The sequence below is a fragment of the Urocampus carinirostris genome, chromosome 3 (genome assembly GCF_059441175.1).
Source record: "Urocampus carinirostris isolate Australia breed hairy pipefish chromosome 3, RoL_Ucar_1.0, whole genome shotgun sequence".
In the NCBI taxonomy this organism is placed as follows: Eukaryota; Metazoa; Chordata; class Actinopteri; order Syngnathiformes; family Syngnathidae; genus Urocampus; species Urocampus carinirostris.
Genome location: NC_142351.1, coordinates 44,968,779 through 44,989,941, shown reverse-complemented (window position 1 = coordinate 44,989,941; position 21,163 = coordinate 44,968,779). Strand labels below are relative to the sequence as shown.

General features: G+C 38.2%; 1 protein-coding gene across 3 annotated transcripts in view; it reads left to right on the top strand.

Moving 5' to 3' along the window:
* The window catches only part of pex14 (peroxisomal biogenesis factor 14), a 114,123-nt gene that overhangs the window by 72,266 nt on the left and 20,694 nt on the right, over positions 1–21,163 (top strand). For all 3 annotated transcript variants that reach the window (XM_088332027.1, XM_088332028.1, XM_088332026.1), the window contains 3 exons: positions 4,222–4,307; positions 10,580–10,682; positions 19,469–19,566. In XM_088332027.1, coding sequence (XP_088188153.1) covers positions 4,222–4,307; positions 10,580–10,682; positions 19,469–19,566 — 287 coding nt within the window. The remainder of the gene's footprint in view (positions 1–4,221; positions 4,308–10,579; positions 10,683–19,468; positions 19,567–21,163) is intronic.

The following is a 21,163-nucleotide window of genomic DNA, read 5'->3' as shown; positions in this document are numbered from 1 at the left end:
CATTACTTTGCCATGGCAAAAGCCCGTAACCCTCTGTAAACGAGTTTATGACCCACTGGAAACGGGTCAGTGACCCACTTTTGAGTCCTGACCAGCCAGTTGAGAAACACTGTTTTAGAAACAAATCTGTCAGCTGGACGTGTTTTCTTGTGTAATGACATTTTAGTTGGCTGTTTTTCTCCTGCAGGGAATTTCCAGTTTGACAGACAGTTGGCCCTCATGACAGCTTAAACAATGACATACTTTCTAATTATGTGTCACTCATTTCAAGTTTGACAAATGACTAAACTCATCTCAGCCTGTTTTAGTTTTTGCTTTGCTAGCAATGACTCGGAAAAAAAGTCCAGACCCGTATTCTTCAGTCTAATTTTTGGTGTGTGAAAAAAATGAGAGATATACTGTACATTACATGTGTAAAAGTGGCCCGGCACCTTATATTATGTGGCCCGCGAGAGCTTAAAATGTCTGAGGGACGAGATATAAACGGGTCTAAAATGCTCTGACCTACAACTACATTTCCCGCAATGCCTGTCAACTACAATGTCTGCAAAGTGACGCCCCAGCGCAACTACACGGCGGTATTTTCATATCGATGTCAATGAGTAAAATTGAAAAATAAATGAGCCTAAAAATTTCCAAGAAGAATTTGTTACCTTGTTATACATGGATACCTCTACATTATAGATGAATTTGTTCCCAGATTGTGCTCTTATCTGGAATTACTTGTATCTCGAGCAAGTTTTCCCCATGCGAAATAACTGAAAACAAATTAATTATGACCCTGGCCTCACAAACAACAAAGTTACCGTAAATTCCGTACTATAAGCCGCTACTCTTCCCCCAAACTTTCAACCCTGCGGCTTATTCAGTGATGCGGCCAATTTATGTAATTTTTATAACGGCCACCAGCGGCGCTCGAGTACAAAAGGTAAGATTTAGACCGGTGGAATATATGTGCCGAGGAAGACTGCAACTTTTAGCTTGTGCACGAACTAAATTAGCGTAGACATATCCTCATCATGCAAGTTGCAAAAAGAAAGGCACTTGACGCAACTTTCAAGCTAAACGCAATCGAGCAGTCCGATAAAGAAGGAAACAGAGCTACTGCACTTAAACTTTACTTTGCGAGCGTGTTGCTAGCGTGTTTTTGAATAAGGGAGCGTTGGACGACGTCGATATGACCAAGTCTCTTTCCCGTACTGAAGGAAGACGACTTTGATGACGTCAGTTATAAGGAGAAAAATGAGGACGGACTACCATGGTTTCTATATGTATTGTATGTTTTTTTTTTTTTTTTTACAGACCCGTTTACTGTGTCGCGAGCGTGTTGCTAGTAGCGTTTTGCTAGTAGCGTTTTGCTACCCTTCACAGGCACGGTTTAGGATGAAAGTTATAATATTATTAAAGCTTTGAAAACTCTCGGTGTACAGTCTTTCCTTGTAAATATGTGTAACCATGTATAATATGTATTTGCAACTGTATATTTTTGTAATGTATTTATTTTAGAAACTTATTCTGATATGTTTTGGACGAGCAAATGAGAAGGAAGGGGCGGGGCAAACGCAGGCTGACGGGAAGTATAGAGTATGATGATTTGATTTTTTTTTCCCTTTTGTATTTCTTTGGGTTGTCAAGAGAGTGATATTGTTATTTTATTGCCATCAAAATAACTCTAAAACACATCCTCCTGATCATCAAAAACACATTCAAATAGTAAACAAACATTCAAATACAATAGACAAATAAGATGTTGATAAAATAAATTTAAAGCTCCAGTCGCTGGTGGTAATGTCTGGAAATTCTCAACTTGGATTTACTCTTGCATGTCGGGCAATAATTTAGCTCGAGAGACATTTCGTATCTCATGTCTTGCAACTCGTGTAGCTTGTATGTAGAAGTATCACTGTATTCAATTTACAACACGTATAATGACATTTTTTTAAATGTAACTGTTATATTTGTGACGAGAATAATTAATTATGGTGGGGTAAATAAGTATTTAGTCAACCACTAATTGTGCAAAATATCTTTCTTGAAAATAGTAGAGAGGCCTGCAATTGTCAAGATAGGTAAACCTAAACCATCGTAGATAAAAAACAAAACAAAAAACGAAAATCACATTGTTTGATTTTTAAAGGATTTATTTGCATATCACAGTGGAAAATAAGTATTAGGTCAGGACCAAAAGGTTATCTCAATACTTTCTTATGCACCCTTTGTTCGCAATTAAGAAGGCCAAACACTTACTGTATCTTTTCACACACTGTTCCTGGTGTTTTGGCCCATTCCATCTGCATATCTCCTCTAGAGCAGTGATGATTTAGGGCAGTTGTTAGGTAACACAGACTTTCAACTCCCTCCACAAATTTCCTATGAGGTTGTGATCTGGAGACTGGCTAGGCAATTCCAGGACCATGAAAGGCTTCTTACAAAGGGGCAACTCCTTGTTATCCTGGCTGTGTGATTGGGATCATTGTCATGCTGAAAGACCCAGCCACGTCTCATCTTCAATGCCCCATCTGATGGAAGGAGATTGTTACTCAAAATCTATCGATACATGGCCCGATTCATTCTTTCCTTTTCACAGATCAGTCGTTCTGATCCCTTTTGCAGAAAAACAGCCTCAACGCATGATCCTTCCACCCCCATGTTTCTCAGTGGGCATTGGGTTCTTGAAATTCAATTCAGTGTTCTTTCTCCTCCAAACACGAGAACCTGTGTTTCTACCAAAAAGTTCAATTTTGGTTTCAACTGACCATAACACATTTTCCCAATCTTGTTCTGGATCATCCAAATGCTCTCTAGCGAGCCGCAGACAGGCCAGGATGTGCAGGATTTGAATCCCTAGCAGCGCAATGTGTTACTAATAGTAGCTTTTGTTACTGTAGTCACAGCTCTCTGTAGGTCATAAACTAGGTCCACCCGTGTGATTAACAGATTTTTGCACAGATTTTTGTCATTTTGACGCTACGGGGTGAGATGGCGCCCCAAATCAAGGGAGATTATCATTGGTCTTGTATATCTTCGATTATCCAATGATTTCAGCCACAGTGGACAGCAGGGCGGCGCAGTGGTTAGCGTGTATGCGGCACAGTTCTAAGGTCATGAGATCGAACCTTCCTGTGAGGAGTTTGCATGTTCTCCCTGTGCTTGCGTGGGTTTCTTTCGGGTACTTCGGTTTCCTCCCACATTCCAAAAACATGCATTTCAGGTTGATTGGCTGGTCCAAATTGTCCCTAGGTGTGAATGAGCGAGCAAATTGTCTGTTTCTGTGTGCCCTTCGACTGGCAGCAACCAGTTCTGGGTGTCCCCTGCGCACTGCATGATGATAGCTGGGATGGGCTCCAGCACCCCCGTGACCCTACTGAGGATAAGCGGTGTAGATAATGGACTGATGGATGGATGGATGGATGCAGCCACAGTTGACTTCTTTGCACCAAACATTTTATCTATTGCGGATTCATACTTCCCAGCCTGGTTCAGGTCTCCAATTTTGTCTCTGGTGTCCTTTCGAAAGGTCTTTGGTTTTGCTCATATTGGAGTTCGGAATGTGTGACTGACTTAGGTTGTGGACACGTGTCCTTTATACTAATAATAAGTTAAAACGGGTGCTATTTCTACAGGCAACTAGTGGAGTCTTGTAAGACCTTGTTAGAAGAAGTTAGTCCTCTTTCACAGCCAGAAATTTTGCTCGTTGGTAGGTGACCAAATACTTATTCTCCACTCTAATTTGGAAATAAATTCCAACGATGGGATGATCTGCTTTTTTTTCCCCCACTCCGCATTCAGTCTCTCATAATTTCAGTCTATCCATATCGACAATTACAAGCCTCTTTAATCTTTTCAAGTTGGAGAACCTGCAGAATTGGTGATGGACTGAATGTTTATTTGCCCCACTGTAATTCAGAGTTACTTGACATAAAGGAATAGATGGCTTTATTTTACATACAAAATTACATGTCAAGTCAAGTCATGTTTATTTGGTTGCATTTATAAGTTACATCTGGCCCTTTGAGAGCATCCATTAAGGTGAAGTGGCCCTCGGTAAAAATGATTTTGACAGCCTCGCTGTACATCATTTAAAAAAAAAATCCACCACTGATTTTACCTTTGCTATTCTTAAGGGGCAAAACATTTGAATAAAACCAAATATACATTCATTGTCGTCGTATTCAGTTGCTCTACTGACATTTATTTTTTTAATTTGATTCTGTTGTGCAGGTCCAAAAGGTTACAGATGGAGAGACTACGGTGCATTTGCCATGATAATGGTGGGCATTGCCTACAGCTTTCATCAACTTTACAAGGTGAAGTAGGCCACAGCTCTTTTTTGACTGTTCTGCAACCGACAGTACTCACAAGAAGCACTTTTCATGTGTTCGCTATACATTATTATATATTTCTTACTTCTCCTTGATATTATGTTTCGAGTAAGGGTGCACCAAGAAATATCAGGTCGGCTATCCTAAACTTTGACAAATCGGTGATTGTCCAATCATTCTAAGATGAACAGATCTTTCTTTTCCACCAATCACGTTTTGCCCTTTTATTGGTCTGTTATTCTGGTAAAAAGGTAATTAGGTGTCCCTGTATCGTGTATTGAAACAAAAACAAGTGCTAAAAAAGTGGAAAAAAATGGAAGATGAAAGAAACAGGGCAAACAAGAGAGATAAAAGAGAAAAAATAAGGGAAATGTAAAAAAAACTAAAACAGAATAAAAAAGAGAGGACACAAAAACATTAAAAATGAAAGAAACAAGAAAAGATGTCAAACTTGGAAAAAAAAATTAAAAATCAAAGAAAAAAGAGAATAAAGAGGGCCAAAAGAAGAGAAAAAGGAAGTGAGTACAAAAAGAAAAGGATGAGAAATGAAAAAGTAACAAAAAAGACAAGAAAAAAAACAAAGAAAAAAGTACAAGAAAAAAAGACAAAACTTTTTTTTAGGTGTACACTTTGCAACAAGATGGCTGTCAAATATGTCAGCTCCCTGTTGGTTATCCTCATCTTATGTTGTTATTTCTCATCCTACTAGTATTTAAAAAATGCAGTTTAATGATAGTTTATGTATATTTTCTAATGCATCAAAGTATAATTGTTTTCTTTGAAGAAATCTTTTTTTTTTTTTTTTTACGACTAGGAGGGGTTGAATAATAGACACTGTCCCTTCAAGAGAATTGATTCTTGTCCCAATAACGCAACTGTATAACTTCCCTTGCATGTTCTTTTTAAGGCTTAAAATTAAAACAAATGGTGGGGGTGGGGTAAGGGTGTGCATCATATGTTATATTAAGGGGACATTGTGTATTATGAAGCACCTCCAAGTGGTAAATAAAATCCTAATGGTAAAAAAACCCCACTCTTTTTCTGTTGCACTGCACAGTAGAGTTGACATCTAGTGGTCAATTATTACACAGTGTCCCTTTAAATAAAATCTGGGATAAGCAAAAATCCAGATTGGGAGGCCTGACTTTTTCAACGAATGGGAATTGGGGATGTGCATTAAAAATGTGAGTGGTTCACCCTTTTTAGATGATGGCCATGGCTTTATTTTGATGATTTATAGTTAGACTTGCACAATTTCTGTGGAATATATTTTAGTTCCTAATGTAGTTGCTACATGTCAAAGCAGGACCATCTATTTTAAAGGAGCTGTACTGACTAAGTGTCTTTATTGCAGCCTTATTCAGCGCATTCACGCTCATTCAGATTCGCGCATGCAAGTACACGCTTTTCTTAAGGCACTTGAATAAAGTCTTCTGTTGTCATTTTTCTCAGGGTTTTGCGTTAGTGTTTGTTAGGCAGTAATTTGTAGCACAGTTTTGCTACTTCGCAGATTTTCATTTTGCAATGTGTTCTGCATTCTGATTGGCTTAACAGAGGAAGATGCCTCTGTGATGAACAAAGCTGGGCTTCTTTACCCGCTAAACTTGCTCTGGAGCCTCATGTGGGTCTTTGGCGCTGCCTGACACTTTTTCAAAAATGTTTGATAGTGGAAAAATGTATTGCTTTTGTAAGACAGAACCAGAAGGTAAATGCAGTTTTCCATGATGTCCACATGATGCCTGGCAAAGTATCATGTGAAGTTGTGCAACATAACGGCAAGATTATTTTTAAAATTATGATTCGGCAAAACAGAATTTGTAAAAGTTTATACAATGCAATACTTGTATTTATTTATCAAATACTTGAGTAAATTGTGTTTGTTTTTCAATAATAAATCAATTATTTAATACATAAAGAAATGAAGGTTTCTACTTCACGGATTTTGACTCTCGCAGGAATTTTTTGGAACACACCCCTGCGTAAAACAAGGGCTCACTGCACTTGAAATAAGCCTCTTCTTAATTTTATCATTTGCATGCTACACTAACAACTAGAAATTTTTAGGGCTTCAAATTTAAAGAAATGGTGGGGGTGGGGTAAGGGTGTGCATCATATGTTATGCTAAGGTGTTCCGTGGCTCAAACTACGGCTCGCCAACAGATTTAATCTGGCTCCCGAGATGATGCTGAGAGAAGCAAAAAAAAACAAAAACAAGCCCTGTCTAGTCAAACAATGACTTGCAGTTTTTATTATGTCCCCTATATGTCACCTTAGCCACACGCTACTCCATGCAATCTTGCTGAATATGCTGACTACAATTTATCAAACAGATGTGGCTTTAATGACTGCACACACCTGGATTTTCTTAGCCTGTGTACCCCCATAACTAATTAAAGTTTTTATTTGTAAATGTGTGTATTTGCAAAACAAATACACTTGTGTAGGTATATGCAAACAAGAAAAAATGGATTGGCTTATGTTATCTATTTTACTCACGTATTGTCAATAACATGATCATTTTAGAATTTGACAGCATTTGCATGCGTTATTTTTTTAAATGAGAGTATACGAGACTCGCATGACATTTTTCTACTATTCATTATCCCCAATTCATTTTCTTTGTCAATAGGCTTAAGCCTGCAAAAACTCACAGTGTTAACCAATTTCAGTCTTCAGTTTCCTTACAGTACACAGAGTTGACCGGCCCCCATCACAAGTATCGAGATTCCCTGGCGGGACAGCACAGGTTGCTGTCATGTCACAAAAGCCTGGCGCCAGTCGTACCATATGTTCTGGCTTCTGCTCATGCCTTTTATTATTGTTCACCTTGTAAACACCTAAGTCACTGCAACCCATTTATTGATGACTGCGTGTTGACGCTCATTTATTTTCCAGCTCCTAAAAAGTGTTTATTATCTGCTTTGTTGTGTCAATTGGGATAGAGAAAAAGGTGGCTTCATGTTGACTTTCTAAATGTTCACAATTGGTACAAAAATGGGACAAAAAAAGAACATTCCTATGTATAAAAAACTGAAGGTTAAAACAAAACAGTGGAACACATTGTAAGACTTAGATTATTTTATGTGCTTGAGCTAACTAGCATTTTCCAAACAATGCACACATTCATGGGTGTCAATGGAAGATTATGTCTAGAACTTTTTTATTTAGTCAGGATCATACCAAACACACCCATTCACAGACATGCTTGTACATTGTGGTTAGATCCATTGAGATAATGCATCTGCTAACCTCACCCCAACTTTGACTTTTAAATCTGATTGCCAAACCTTTATTCTTAACTCAACACAAGTATTTCCTGGTGTTTACAGATACACATTTTCCTGAACTCACGCATATATATATTTGTTCCCCTTTGAAATATTTTCATTGTCCATGTGAAAGCAAATGTCATGGCATTTCTGTAGCCACTAACAGTCGTCACTTCCTCCTGGCTAGTGGCTGAATGTTGCCATCGGGGTAACATTTGAAAAGAATTGTCTTTATTTTTATTCATATCAAAGTTGTGAAACATTGTATGCAAGTTTAGACATAGCATTCAAAGGTAAATATGTAATAAAGAGAAAAATGAAAGACTGTCAGGATAAAAAGGCAAACATATTTACAATTTTTTTTAGATTGTCGTAAGTTATAATTGAGCAATGAAAAAAGGGCATTGTAACAGTAGTGCAATAAAAAGCAGTGAAATAACATTTAGCAATAACAAATAGTTTCCAATTCCCTGTCACAACATGCATATTTTAAAGTTTGCGCGCTTGTTGAGGGTGATGATGGCCCCGGTCAAAAATATAGACTCTGAGCCTTGCACACATCTCTTAATTTTGTTAACTATAACCGTATATTTCTTTCAAGGCACACCCACAAATTGAATTGGCCGAAATCTTGAATGTGCACCTTGTAATCTGGTTGGGAATTATACAGTCTGTAACAAAAGTCAGTACACCCCTCCCACTTCTGCAGAGATTTCATTCTTTGTTGAGATATGCTCAGCAAACCTTTGGCGGGCTATGTTGTGGACAGTCTTCAGAAGAGGCTTCTTAATGGGGCGACAGCCATACAGACCAATTTGATGAAGTGTGCGGCATATAGTCTGAGTACTTACAGGGTGACCCCCCCACCTCTTCAATCTTCAGCAATGCTGACAGCACTTTTACGCCTATATTTCTTAGATAACATTTGAATGTGACGCTGTGCACGTTCACTCAGCTTCTTTGGGCGTCCAACATGAGCCTTGTTTTGAGTGCATCCTGATTTTTTTAAAACACTGGAGGATCTTGGCCACTGTACTGCATCCCAACATCAGGGTGTGACAATCTTTTTGTGGTGCCGCAATTATTTTTTTAAGGTCCCCAAAGAGTTCCTTGACTTGCTGTGCCATCTTGGGAGGTTCAGTGACTAGTATAATGGAGTGTGCGAGTTGTACCACAAACTGAACACACCCGAAACCTAGTAAGAGTAACCAGTCACATAATACTTTGGAAAAGAAAGGACAATTAGTGCATTGTTTGTATGCTTATGGGTGTTGTTTCTTTGGGGTGTAATCACTTTTATTGCTAGGGGTTTAGCTATTGATGGTTTTTTGGGTGGAAATACATTTACACTTCTATATTATGTTTCCACAGTAATGTTTTATTAGTGATTTACTAATAAACATAATAGAATCTCTGCAGAAATGTGCGGAGTGTACTCACTCACATACTATATGGACAACATTGGAAATGCGCTACGATATCTGTGCAATAATTGACTAATTTTATCGCTGACCACAATTGCATAACAAGGGTTGCAACAGGACTGGAAATAGATACCAATGGTAAGAGCACCAAATCATAACCACCCGGCTGCTAGGATGGTTGTTCACAATTGCAAAACATTGGCTGTAACAAATATACCCAGATCGCGGTGGGGAGAGTGTTGAATCCTATCCACTTGATCACTCTGGAGAATGACGGCACACTACTACACATAAATAAATAAATAAATAAATAAATAAATAAATAAATAAATAAATACATAAATAAATAAATATATAGATATAGATAGATATAGATATATATAGATATATATATATATATATATATATATATAGAGAGAGAGAGAGAGAGAGAGAGAGAGAGAGAGAGAGAAAACGAACAGAAAGTGGTTAAAAATCGGTGTAAAAATCTTTCACTTTTTGTCAGCTCCAGACAGGCATTGTAAGTGAAATATGTCTAAAAATGGTGCGGCCATTTGTTTATTTATATGTTTCAGGATGACTTACCACAATGTCTTGCTCTTTATTAATTTCAGAATGACTGAAATACTTGCCATAATCCCTTTCTCTATTCAGTTCAGAATCTCGTGCGAGCAATTAAAACTTTGCGAGGAAGTGATCCGATACTGGATTTCAGTGGTACCTGGGACCGGTTTTAAATCACAATATTCTCGTGGCCCAGCCCAATAGTAAAATCAATAATTTGGAACCGTGACTAAAAATACTGCAATGATGAGATAAAACCAAATCCCTTTTCATGTTCTGTCTGTTTCCCTAGTTGTCTACTTGATAGAATCTGGCACGCACCCTGCAGAAATTTGGGTTTGATTCCCATTGCACCCAATGTTATGCAGTTATTGAGTCCAATTGATCAATTTATGCAAAAATACGGCATTTTTTTAACTTTTGTGCAACCCTAGCCATACTTTTGTTTCCATCGTCAGGTGCGCTGTATACATAAAAAAATGTCACTAGAAAATCTTTTTTGGGGTGAGCCTCATAATTTTGTGTGCCTTATAGTGCGTAGAATGTGGTACATTGTTACATTGGCTTTGACTTATTGTTACTATCATTATTATGGTAGCCTGATTAAAAATATGTATCTGATTATCATCTACCGAGTTGTTAAACCTCAAATAAAGTGGAATGAATCTAAATCTCAAGTAATTGACTACATTAAATCAAATCGTCTAACTTGAATATGTTAGCAGTTTGATAGATTACTAAAATGTTCAAGCAATCACAACAACAGCTGTGAAGCCATTTTCTAATCTACTAATGGCCTCAACACCTGATACTTGAATCACTTGCTTGGACACGGAAATGTGCACTTAATCAGCTCCAGTTTACACAATGATGCACTAGTCCAATAAAACAATGTCTTTGACCCTCCACGGCCACATCTTGGTGCCACTGCCTCCTCCTCATCTTTCTTCCACCTCCCACTAGAGAGAACTCTAATATTGCGGCACGCTTTTAATTGCAGAAATACATCCTTCCTCTCATTACGGACAGGCGAGAGGACAAGAAGCATCTGCAGAAGATGGAGAGCAACATCGCAGCAATGAGTGGCACGCTGACACAGACAGGTGAAGATTAATATCTTCATCACTTTCTCCCTCCTTAACATTTTCCCTCATTTATCTGTTGCCGAAATTGGGAGGCCCTGCGTGTTTTTAACAAATGATGCCGCTGTCATTTCGCTTTAATTTGAAATTGCTTGTTTACTGTCAGGCTCGAGCTCAATTAATTACGTTTCGCTGAAAAGCTCTTAACCTCAGAATATTAATGAGCAGTCGCGAAATGACAACTTTTCTTTACCCTCCCTCGCCCCTTTTCACTCATCCCCCACTTTCCATCCTGTTCCGACGCTGCGCCGACCCTATCCAGTGCCTTACTGTCATAGTTGTCAAAGTTCATTTTAATTCGGCGCAGGGGTGTCAAACATACAGCCTGCGGGATCGGATCAGGCCCATCAACAGATGTAATTCGGTGTTCTGCCGAAATGTCCTACTATAGTTTGACTTGAAAGCAGTTTTTTTTCTTTATAATCAAATGAACCCAGCAACAGTGAAACTTAGAACTGTTGCTTTTATTGATGATATAAAACAAGGGTTGGCATGCATACATACACTGCATGATTACTGTAGTCAACAAACACCATGCTAGAACGCTACTCGAGAAAAACACCCCAGGCTTAAAGTTACATCAGAAGACCGTATTTTGAAACAGTAAAAGAGTAAATGAGACGAAATAAAATCGAAAATCGTAAGTACTCCCCGCTTTTAACTGATGACATCATCGCTTCCAAAAGCGCACATTTCCCGGGAAATCGTTAAAAGCGCACCGTGCTTTGATAGGAAATCTCGATGGTATGAAGGAATTTCGGAACACCGGCCCAAAAGACAATGCAAAGACAAGCATAAGAGAAAAATTGAAGACCTGTGCGCCATCAGAGCATCACCCTGCATTGAGACGTGAATATGTTTTGGGTGGCATTCATGAGAATGGAAAGGCAAAAGAGTAATAGTCCTTACGTAGACTATGTTCCGGTCCGGAGCCTTCGCTTTAAAATTGCTGGTCTACTAGTGATCCCAAGAGCCAAGACGAGAACTGCAGGTTCAAGAGCGTTCTCCATTTGGGCCCCGGTGCTGTGGAATGCTCTTCCCCCTTCTGATCTGCAACCTCAGTGGAACTGTTTAATCCAAGGCTTAAAAAACACTTCTATAGTTTATGAATGACCTATATTTCATGTTGACAATATCTGTGTATTATTTGTTATTGCAACATCCATTGCAGCCTGGTCATCCTGGAAGGGGAATTACCTCATGTGCGGTTCCTTCTCAAGGTTTCTTCAGTTTCCTCATGTTGAGGTTTTTGAGTTTTTCCTTGTCCTCATGTATGTTTGAGATCAGGGGATGGTGTAATAATAGTCTGTGGTTTGCAATCATCTGTGGTCTGTGCAGCCCTTTGAGATTGGTTGTGATTGAGGGCTACACAAATAAACATGACTTGACTTGACCAGACTAAAAAAATGCTCTGTGAGCAAACCAAAAGTGCAAAGTCGACTTTCTTTTGGCCTTGTAACTGTCTTCAAGACATTATGTTGAAATTTAATGTTGTTCTGGTCAGCTGAGATTGACGTCACGTTTTAGTCCCCGGGACCGTGTATTGAAACCTCGACAGAGGTGGTACAAAAAACGGTGGTGCCAGGGATCAAAAACCAGGTACTTTTTCATAATGTAAACCTTAAAAAGGCGAGGGGAGGCTAGCTGGAACGGTGTAGTGGAAAAGTGCCATTGAGACGCTTGCAGACTGTTCCTTCCCCAAGGCCATCACCACCCTAAACAGGCACCCAAAACTGAAATTATAATTTTTTTTGATGCTGCTTAATGTTTTTTATTTCTAATGTAATGTAATCTAAATCTAAACTACTTCATAAATCTCGATGTGTGTGCATGGGTCTTGTGTGTGTGCGTGTGTTTGTATCAAATGTATAGGTACAGAAACAGCCTTACTTATTTTTGTGAAAATGTACAGTTGTACTTTAGACCCCTGCGACTGTCTTTACTTAGGTTTTGTGTCAATGCCCCCCCAATAAATACCACCAAAATCTATAAACATTTGCTTTTGTAAAGCAGCATGTGGCTCTTTGGTGTTCCCCATTGGCTCCGTGGCACTCTTTCAACAAACTGCAGCCCCATCAACCCTGCATAAGTAGAAGGGTCATTTTGCTTATATTTGCCTATTTATCCTGACATTTTTTGATTTTATTTTCTCTTTAAAGTTTTTATTACATGTTTACTCGAGGGTGCAAGGTCTAATCTCGTTGCATAGTATGGTTCAAAACATTGACATCGGTGATAAAACAAATCAATTCAATCCAATGTTTAAGGAAACACTCTTTCAATAGTTATTTGATTTTAAAGAAAAGTCACAGACAAGCTGATTAAGGCAATACGTTTGATGTCTTTCTCATCGCAAAATTTGCTACTGAATATGTTTTTACTTCCCATGATTGAAAATGATCAGTTATCACATGTGAAAATCAAACAAGTTCTCAAATTCAGGTCAACATTTTTGTCAAAAAAAATTAAAAGCAGAAAAGGACGTTAAAATTATTAAAACCATCATTTAAATCGTTTGTTTTTAAATTACTGTTTGTGGGCCATTTTAGTCACTTTCTCGTTTGCATGTGTTATACATTAAATAGACTAGATAGATGGATAGATAGATACTTTATTCATTCCCGTAGGGAAATTCACACTTCCAGCAGTGTAAACAAATTAAAGTTTTTCTGACAATTTTCTATACAGATAGATGTAAAGTTAATAAACACTGCAAAACATTGACCATGTTTTACTACTACGTAGCACCTAAGGTAAAATGAGTTTGACACCCCTGATTTGTTTTGCCCGCGCTTGTGGCGTTTGGCTGCAGCATGGCACTGTTTGGTGACTGGGCCTACTGTAGTGTGGTAGGTGATAAACCACACAGTGACAGGTGCAGCTCCCATATTGGACAGGTGAAGAATCTCAAGCTAGCTGTCAGACACATAGAGGGGAGATAGAGGGAAAGACACCCCCTTGCTCTTTGTCAACATCAATCTGAATCCTGCATGGTGTGATGAAAATTATCTTGGTTTCAAGCTCCTTTTACATTGATAGTATCTACTCATCATAAATTAAAATATAATGTTATACTATAAAATGTATTTACAGTGGTACCTCTTTATACGAGCACGTCTTAACAATAGAATGACGATATACGCGTTTCATTGGGAACAAAAATCTTGTTCCACACACAACAGAAAATACAAGTCGCCAGCATTCCCACAGGCTACCACTAGAGACCTCTTGAGACTGCTTACCACTGCTAAAGTCAAGTCATGTCTATTTGTATAGCCCTTCATCACAAGAAGTCAAGAAGAGGGCTGCACAGATAACCATTACAACATCCCGTGATATAAAACCAAAAGGCAAACGAAAACATTGTGTTGTGAAAAATGTTATTTGCGATCTGTTTAAAAGTTACAGTGAGTTCAAGTGACTATAAAAGCTGACACTCATCAACAGTCTCTTGATCTCTTAACTGTCCATCTAAGCCTATTCCTCCTGTTACAATGATTGCAATTCCCTTTATGAAATGAAATGATCTGCATTTATATAGCGCTTTTCAAGTCAAGACTTTCCAAAGCGCTTTACAGTGTGCTTCACATTTCCCAATAGCGGCCAAGCAGCCATGTAAGCCTAACCTACTTATTGGGGGTATTAGGGGTTCAGTGTCTTACCCAAGGACACTTCGACATGTAACACGGAGGAGCCGGGATTCAAACTGCGATCTCTTGATTCCAAGACGAGCGCTCTACCTCCTGAGCCACTGCCAGCCCAGCGATAATAAAAATGACAAACACTAACAGCTATTTACTTACTACATAGGGTACTGCGACATTAGTGGCAATCTACGATGACGTGGTTGTCTGCAACCAGTGACAGAGGGAAATATTAGAGCCGGAATGGGCAAGATAAGATCGGTCATCTATAAAACTTTTTTTAAATTTTTTGTTTTAAACTTCACGTTCAAAAGATGCTATACAGCATACACAATTTTAAATCTTTAAAAAAAAAAAACGGGGGAAAATGTAGAACTTGACATGTATGCGTTCTCAGTCATTGCAATGCAACAAGTAGATAGATAGATAGATAGATAGATAGATAGATAGATAGATACTTTATTCATCCCCGGAGGGAAATTCACATTTCCAGCAGCATCCCTGAGCTGAGAACAATACAATAATAACGCAAAAAGAATACAATATACAAATACCCAGTGTGACGTGCAAAGTACGCAAGTTTCATACCATTATACTGCGAGTGAACACTGTATTAATACTACTACTACTAATAATAATATTCAGTGAAATCTTTAAATATGAGGTTATTTAGACTTGCTCATGAAACAAGCTCATTTTTTTATTTTCAAACGATTAAATTGGGACTTGCTGATGCTGGCACTAAGCGGTCTTGGCCATCGAGTGACAGCCTCTGGTAATTCTTGTATCTTGGATTCTCCCTTGTGTGTTAAACAAGATCTTTGCTCCAAATACATCTCGTATCGAAATTCTTTTGTCTTGAGCAGTTTTACAAAGAAGTATGACTGTATTGTGCTATTTGAATATGATATGGATGACTAATGGTGTAAATTGTTACCAAAAAGACAACTAATCTTTAATTAAAGGTAGGGTAGCAACTAACGACTATTTCAATAGTCAACTAGTCACAAACTTTTGAAACGTTCAGTCGAATAATCGTATAATTAGCATATTTTTGTTAGATTAAGCATGAAGTTGATTCATCATAAGGCAAATTATAATAAATACAAAAAAGGTACTATGAAAAAAAATACATATCTTATTAAACATACTCTCATATACCCATAGATAAACCTGTGTACATTTTTTAGGGACAAGCAAATAAAAAATGCATTGAAACGTTTTTTTTCCCCAAAAAGCAAAAAGAGGAACATTAGAAGCAGTAGAACAGTAAAAAAACAAAGAAATACAATTTCCATTTTGTGAAGTACATTCAGCCAAGCGTAAAGTCTATAACAAGCATATTTCGCTATTCTCAACAGTTTGAAATCAAACGGTTTGACTAACCGATATTTTTAATTTTTAATATTTTAACAACTTGTGTTTCTTCTTCAGTCTGTGTGCATTTAATTACAAATATGTTTTTTAGGCACAGTCTAGCATAATGCTCTAGCTTTTTAATAGGGAACTATACGCGTATAAAATGTACAATGCATGTCATCAAAACCGTATTGGCTTGAATGTTACTTGAATCTTTTTGAGGTGAGTCAAACTCTGTTTTGTTCTACTGTCTGGTGTGCTCTTTAAATGTTGGTGCATCACTGATCTACTGCTACGATATGCAAGGTCTGATTTGCAAACTTTGCTAGTTGTCTTTTTATTTGCTGTATCCTGGCTAAATTGCTCCAAATATTATAAGTACGCATAGTTGATATTGAGAGTGCCATTTCTGTATCTTTGTTACTGCTTTGAACAGATGTTATTGCACATAAGCACCTCTAACTGGAGATCACATTCATGTAGAGATGCCTCACTCTGTTGGAAAAAACGTGACTGGCGACAATAGTCGATAAAGAAATTAATTATTGACTATTTTCACCATTGATTTTGTCAACAACGTTGCCTAACCATTACCCTAGCCCTAATTAAAAGAGAGATAAATACCCTATAACGTTTAACTCAGAAAATAAAAAAATATGTATTTTTTTCAATATGTTATTGATCATGCATTGGCCTTCCTCAAATTGCTCAGAAAAAGAATCAACCCAGTCGACTAGTACAAAAATCTAAATATAATGGCTGCACAATATTCATTAATTTACCTATTTTTGAGGAAATTACTTAAGGGCATCAAACCTCCGTCATAGACTTTCTAGACTGGTTTGCAGGCTGGGGGCGTCGTTGATGTCATGCACTTTCTGGACATTTTCAACATCTTACCTAATGTTTACTATTATGTGTACAGTAATGCTAATTGTAATTCACCCTGGTCAATCCTGTAAGGGGGATTGCCACATGTAGGGTCCTTTCTCAAGGTTTCTCTTTTCTCCTCACACTGAGGTCTTTGAGTTGTTCCTTGCCCGCGTGCTGGTTTAGGATCGGGTAATTGTGTAATTTTGTAATTGTAATCCTGTGCAGTCCTTTGAGACATTTTTGTGATTAAGGGCTATATAAATAAATGTGACTTGACTTGACTTGACTTAAGCAGGCCATAGTGTTCAACAGCCAGCCAGTTTGTCTTGCACAATTAATGTACACTACTCACACTGACTCCCTTCCTGAATGGTGTCTCGCTCTGGCCTGAACTGAACTGAATAATAGCGACCGGGCATCTCACAGCTGCCGACTGCTTGACCCTCACTTTTCATGAGAGTTCTTTTTTTTATCAAGTTCACCAAGTTGGTGCATCTACTTGACAGCTGAGGCCTTGAATCACATCATGATCTCCCTGCAACTTCACATTGACAATGAATGAATGGATCTTGGAACAACTTCAGTGCACCGAGGCTGTAATGGAATTGTGTGGCTGTTTGGGCACTGTGCGTCTTTGGGCACCATATTGGTGACCAGCTGGCCATTAAGAAATACAGGCCTGGACATATGTAGTGTACTTTATATTGAGGTATTTACTGAATAATTTACTGAATAGACAATATGAACCCACCACACACCAGCTGCAAGTCTCGCATATCATCGTGTCTCATCTTTCTGTTGCACGCAAACAGGAAAAAGCCACAGACAGAGACACATACACACACACGTCGAAGCCACAGCTGCCTTCTGATTCATGCTTTGCCAAAGTCATTGACTTCATTATATTTGGCTTGATATCTGTGATGACTGGGGATAAGAAGTTATGCATTTTTGTCGGTACAAAGGAGTCAAAGCTTGGATCTGTGACAGGTTGGCTCCAGTTGTTTAAAAACTGGGCCAATGGTAGTTCAGAAGTCAGCAACTCGGGCTGGTGGACTGACCTACTCATATGGAAAAGTCATTTTGAGGTTAGTTATCATTAGAAAGCAATTTTTAGTGACACATTTTATATAGATGACTGTCGTCTTTGGTCTTTATAGCAACCCTCGTTAAGTTTGGTCACATTCAGGTTCCCAAAATAAATGACCTATTTAATGATAGGTTTTCTGGCCCCGGCTCTCGTGCTCAAACTTTTGTCCCATTCTGCAAACATAGAAAGATCAAACATGCCTGTGAGCACTCCCTGTATATTAAAAGGGACCGCACCCATTTTAAATACAAGTGTTGCCTATTTGATAGCACAAATGTTGGGCTTTTGCCGGTTTTCAACCTCAGAAAATGAGTCAAGGTTTTGTCCACATGGTTTGTTCGGTTGCTTAAAATCTTTGAGAACACTTTAATTTTACTGTTGTGTTTACAAGGATTGATAAGTGCTTGAAACGTTGGTGAAGTGCTTGTAACTGTGTGAAATTGTTTATCACAAGTCAGCATAGAAATGAGTCTGACACTGCTCTCTGGTGGCTTTGCTTTGCCATTGTATTTCTTCCCTCTGGATTAGCAGTAGCTAGCATTAAATTGCATGGCATTGTTTCATGAAGCGTCATTCCCCCATGAAATCGTTTTGTCTCGAGCAGTTTTTATATGGCGGTATGACTCTATTGTGCTTTTAGAATATGATATTGATGACTAAAATGATGTAAATGCTTACCAAAAAACAACTAATCTTGAACTGGCCCAAGGGTACAGGTGCATGATATTCCAAAACAGGGCACTATGAGTAACAATGCAAGGATTACATATCAATTATCGATATCTATTATGGGCCGTAAAAAATGAACTTCCTGCAACTGAAAATACATGTTACTGTCATTTTTACAAAACAATAGACAGAGGAAGATTCGTCTCAAAACAAATATATTCACAACTTACTCAGTATCTAAAATTCATATGTCTTGATAAATACACACACACATACAATTGAAAATCGCATTTGTAAATTGCAGATATATTTGTGTCCCTGCAAAATATGATTCACACCGGATCTATTCTTTTGATAGTATTGAAGAAATTGGGAAAATTGGCTTTAAAGTCTTAAAAATTCCTCACTTTGGCTATGAAAAGGTGTACAAACCTTGTGTCCACGCTTGCATTTACATGTTGCTTTGCTTCCCATTCTGCCGGCTGCAGATCAGGCTTTTAAGCATTGGGCTGACAACCTCAGCGGAGGGCCGCCACAATAGCTGTTGATGTTAATCCCATTAGGCCTGATTTAACACTTTACACGCCCATGATTTATATGAATGTTTATTGGTTTTCTATAATATAATCAGCTCAGGGAAACTTAATGCATTGTTTGGTAATACATGCGTGACTGGAAGCAGGGGGCAACAAACTGCGCCCACTGTTATTTGAAATCATACACCCGCATCCAACACCGACACTTGGTCTAATTCGATCTTCAAAGTCAATGGAAAAAAGGGAAACAATATTTATTTGGATTAGGATGCACATTTTGTCTGTAAGCCTCTTCCTAAATGAGAGCCTTGTTTTTTTCCTTTGTTGATCGTTTGAGGATTCAAGATGAATTAGATGACAAGCGTCTGGGTGCATAATGGAAGGTTAGAGGCTCTTATTTGATTTAAGTTCAGACACTAGGATTAATATCTTCATCCCAAGTCCACCCGCTTCTCACCCGCTACCACTACTGTTTATTTTTCAAATAGCATTGGACTTTTGCCTTTAATTAAAACTCTTGGAAGACAGTTTTTATTTATCATCTATAATAAATATATTTATTCCTGTTTTTACCAGCTAATCATCTACAACAGACAATGACTTCTCTGCAAGAGCTCCTAGTCCAACAGCAGCAGAAATTCCATGAGCTCTCCAAGGAACTGTCTACAGCAGAGGTAGCTCTTGTTTTAATGTTGTCATCACCATCTGAGCATGTTTCAATTATCACTAACAATTAAAAATAAATGAATTCATTCATAATTAAATATAATTTAAACCTAGTTTTTTGCTCTTAATTATATTGTGATTAACTCACATATTTTTGCATGTGCCAACAGCAATGAAATTTCCTTTCCTATGATAACAATTATTTAATGTACTCTATTTTACGGAATATAGGGTGCACTTAAAAAACCCAGTTTGGCCAGAAAATGAACGTTTTCTCTTATAAACCTGTGCGTCCTGCATAGTGCATACAGATACGATTGAAAATGCATACAGTAGAAAAAGGTGTGCCTGGCCATACAAGGTTTTACATACAAGAATTTACTGTATCATACAGCATTCAAGCAATGATTGTGCAATGATTAATTTAATTGATAAACATCGCTGACGTAAATCGCAAAACATTTTATGCAATGGTTATCAAACCCGAGTAGTGGCGGTCAGAGTGCAAACAATTTCCCACTATACCAAGAGTGGTACAGATGACCTACGACAAGGTTTTCAAATTTATCTTATCACACTATTTTTACCTACGAAGACAGGAACCCTGATATGCAACTTCTTTACCATCATTGGGGCGGCAGTAGCTCAGGAGGTAGAGCGCTCGATCAAGGGATCCCAGTTCGAATCCCGGCTTGTCCGTGTTACATGTCGAAGTGTCCTTGGGTAAGACACTGAACCCCCAATACCCCCAATAAGCAGGTTAGCGTCTTATATGGCTGCAATACAAGGCTGCTATTGGGAAATGTGAAGCACACTGTAAAGCGCTTTGGGAAGTCATTGACTTGAAAAGCGCTATATAAATGCAGATCATTTCAGATCATTTCATTTCATCACAGGTCAAAAAAATGGATAAAACTATGTCTTTGAACAAAATACTATGCAAGCTCTTTTACGACCGTATACATATTGAACCGAGAGGTTATTGATGCAAGAAGAAATGGAAAGACTGTTTAACTTAGCAGAATGCACTATACAAATCAGTGTTGCTGGCACCAAGAGTACAAATAGTGCGAATAATGGATAAATAAATAAATAAAATAAATAAATAAAATAAATATTACTTTTTCGTAAGTCATTCATACCACTGTTAGTCTGGTCGTAGAGTGTCAGCACTTTCACCGCCACTACTCGGGTTTGATTCCCGTTGCATGCAATGGTTTGATTCCCGTTGCATGCAATGGTTTGTGATTTTGGGCGAGGCACCTTTCGACTAGATAATCATTGCATTAATATTTAGCGTAACTGCACATAGAGCACAATGTTATACACAGAGTAGCTCTTACTGTAGTCTTAATTTGATATGCCTTATAGCCTTGAGCACCTTATATATGAAAACAATATGACAAATGATTATTTTGGGGCGGCAGCGCAGTGGTTAGTGCGTGTGCGGCACAGTTCTGATGTCATGAGATCGAACCTCCTGTGTGGAGTTTGCATGTTCTCCCCGTGCTTGCGTGGGTTTCCTCCGGGCACTCCGTTTTCGCCCACATTCAAAAAACATGCATGTTTGGTTGATTGGCCGGTCCAAATTGACCCTAGGTGTGT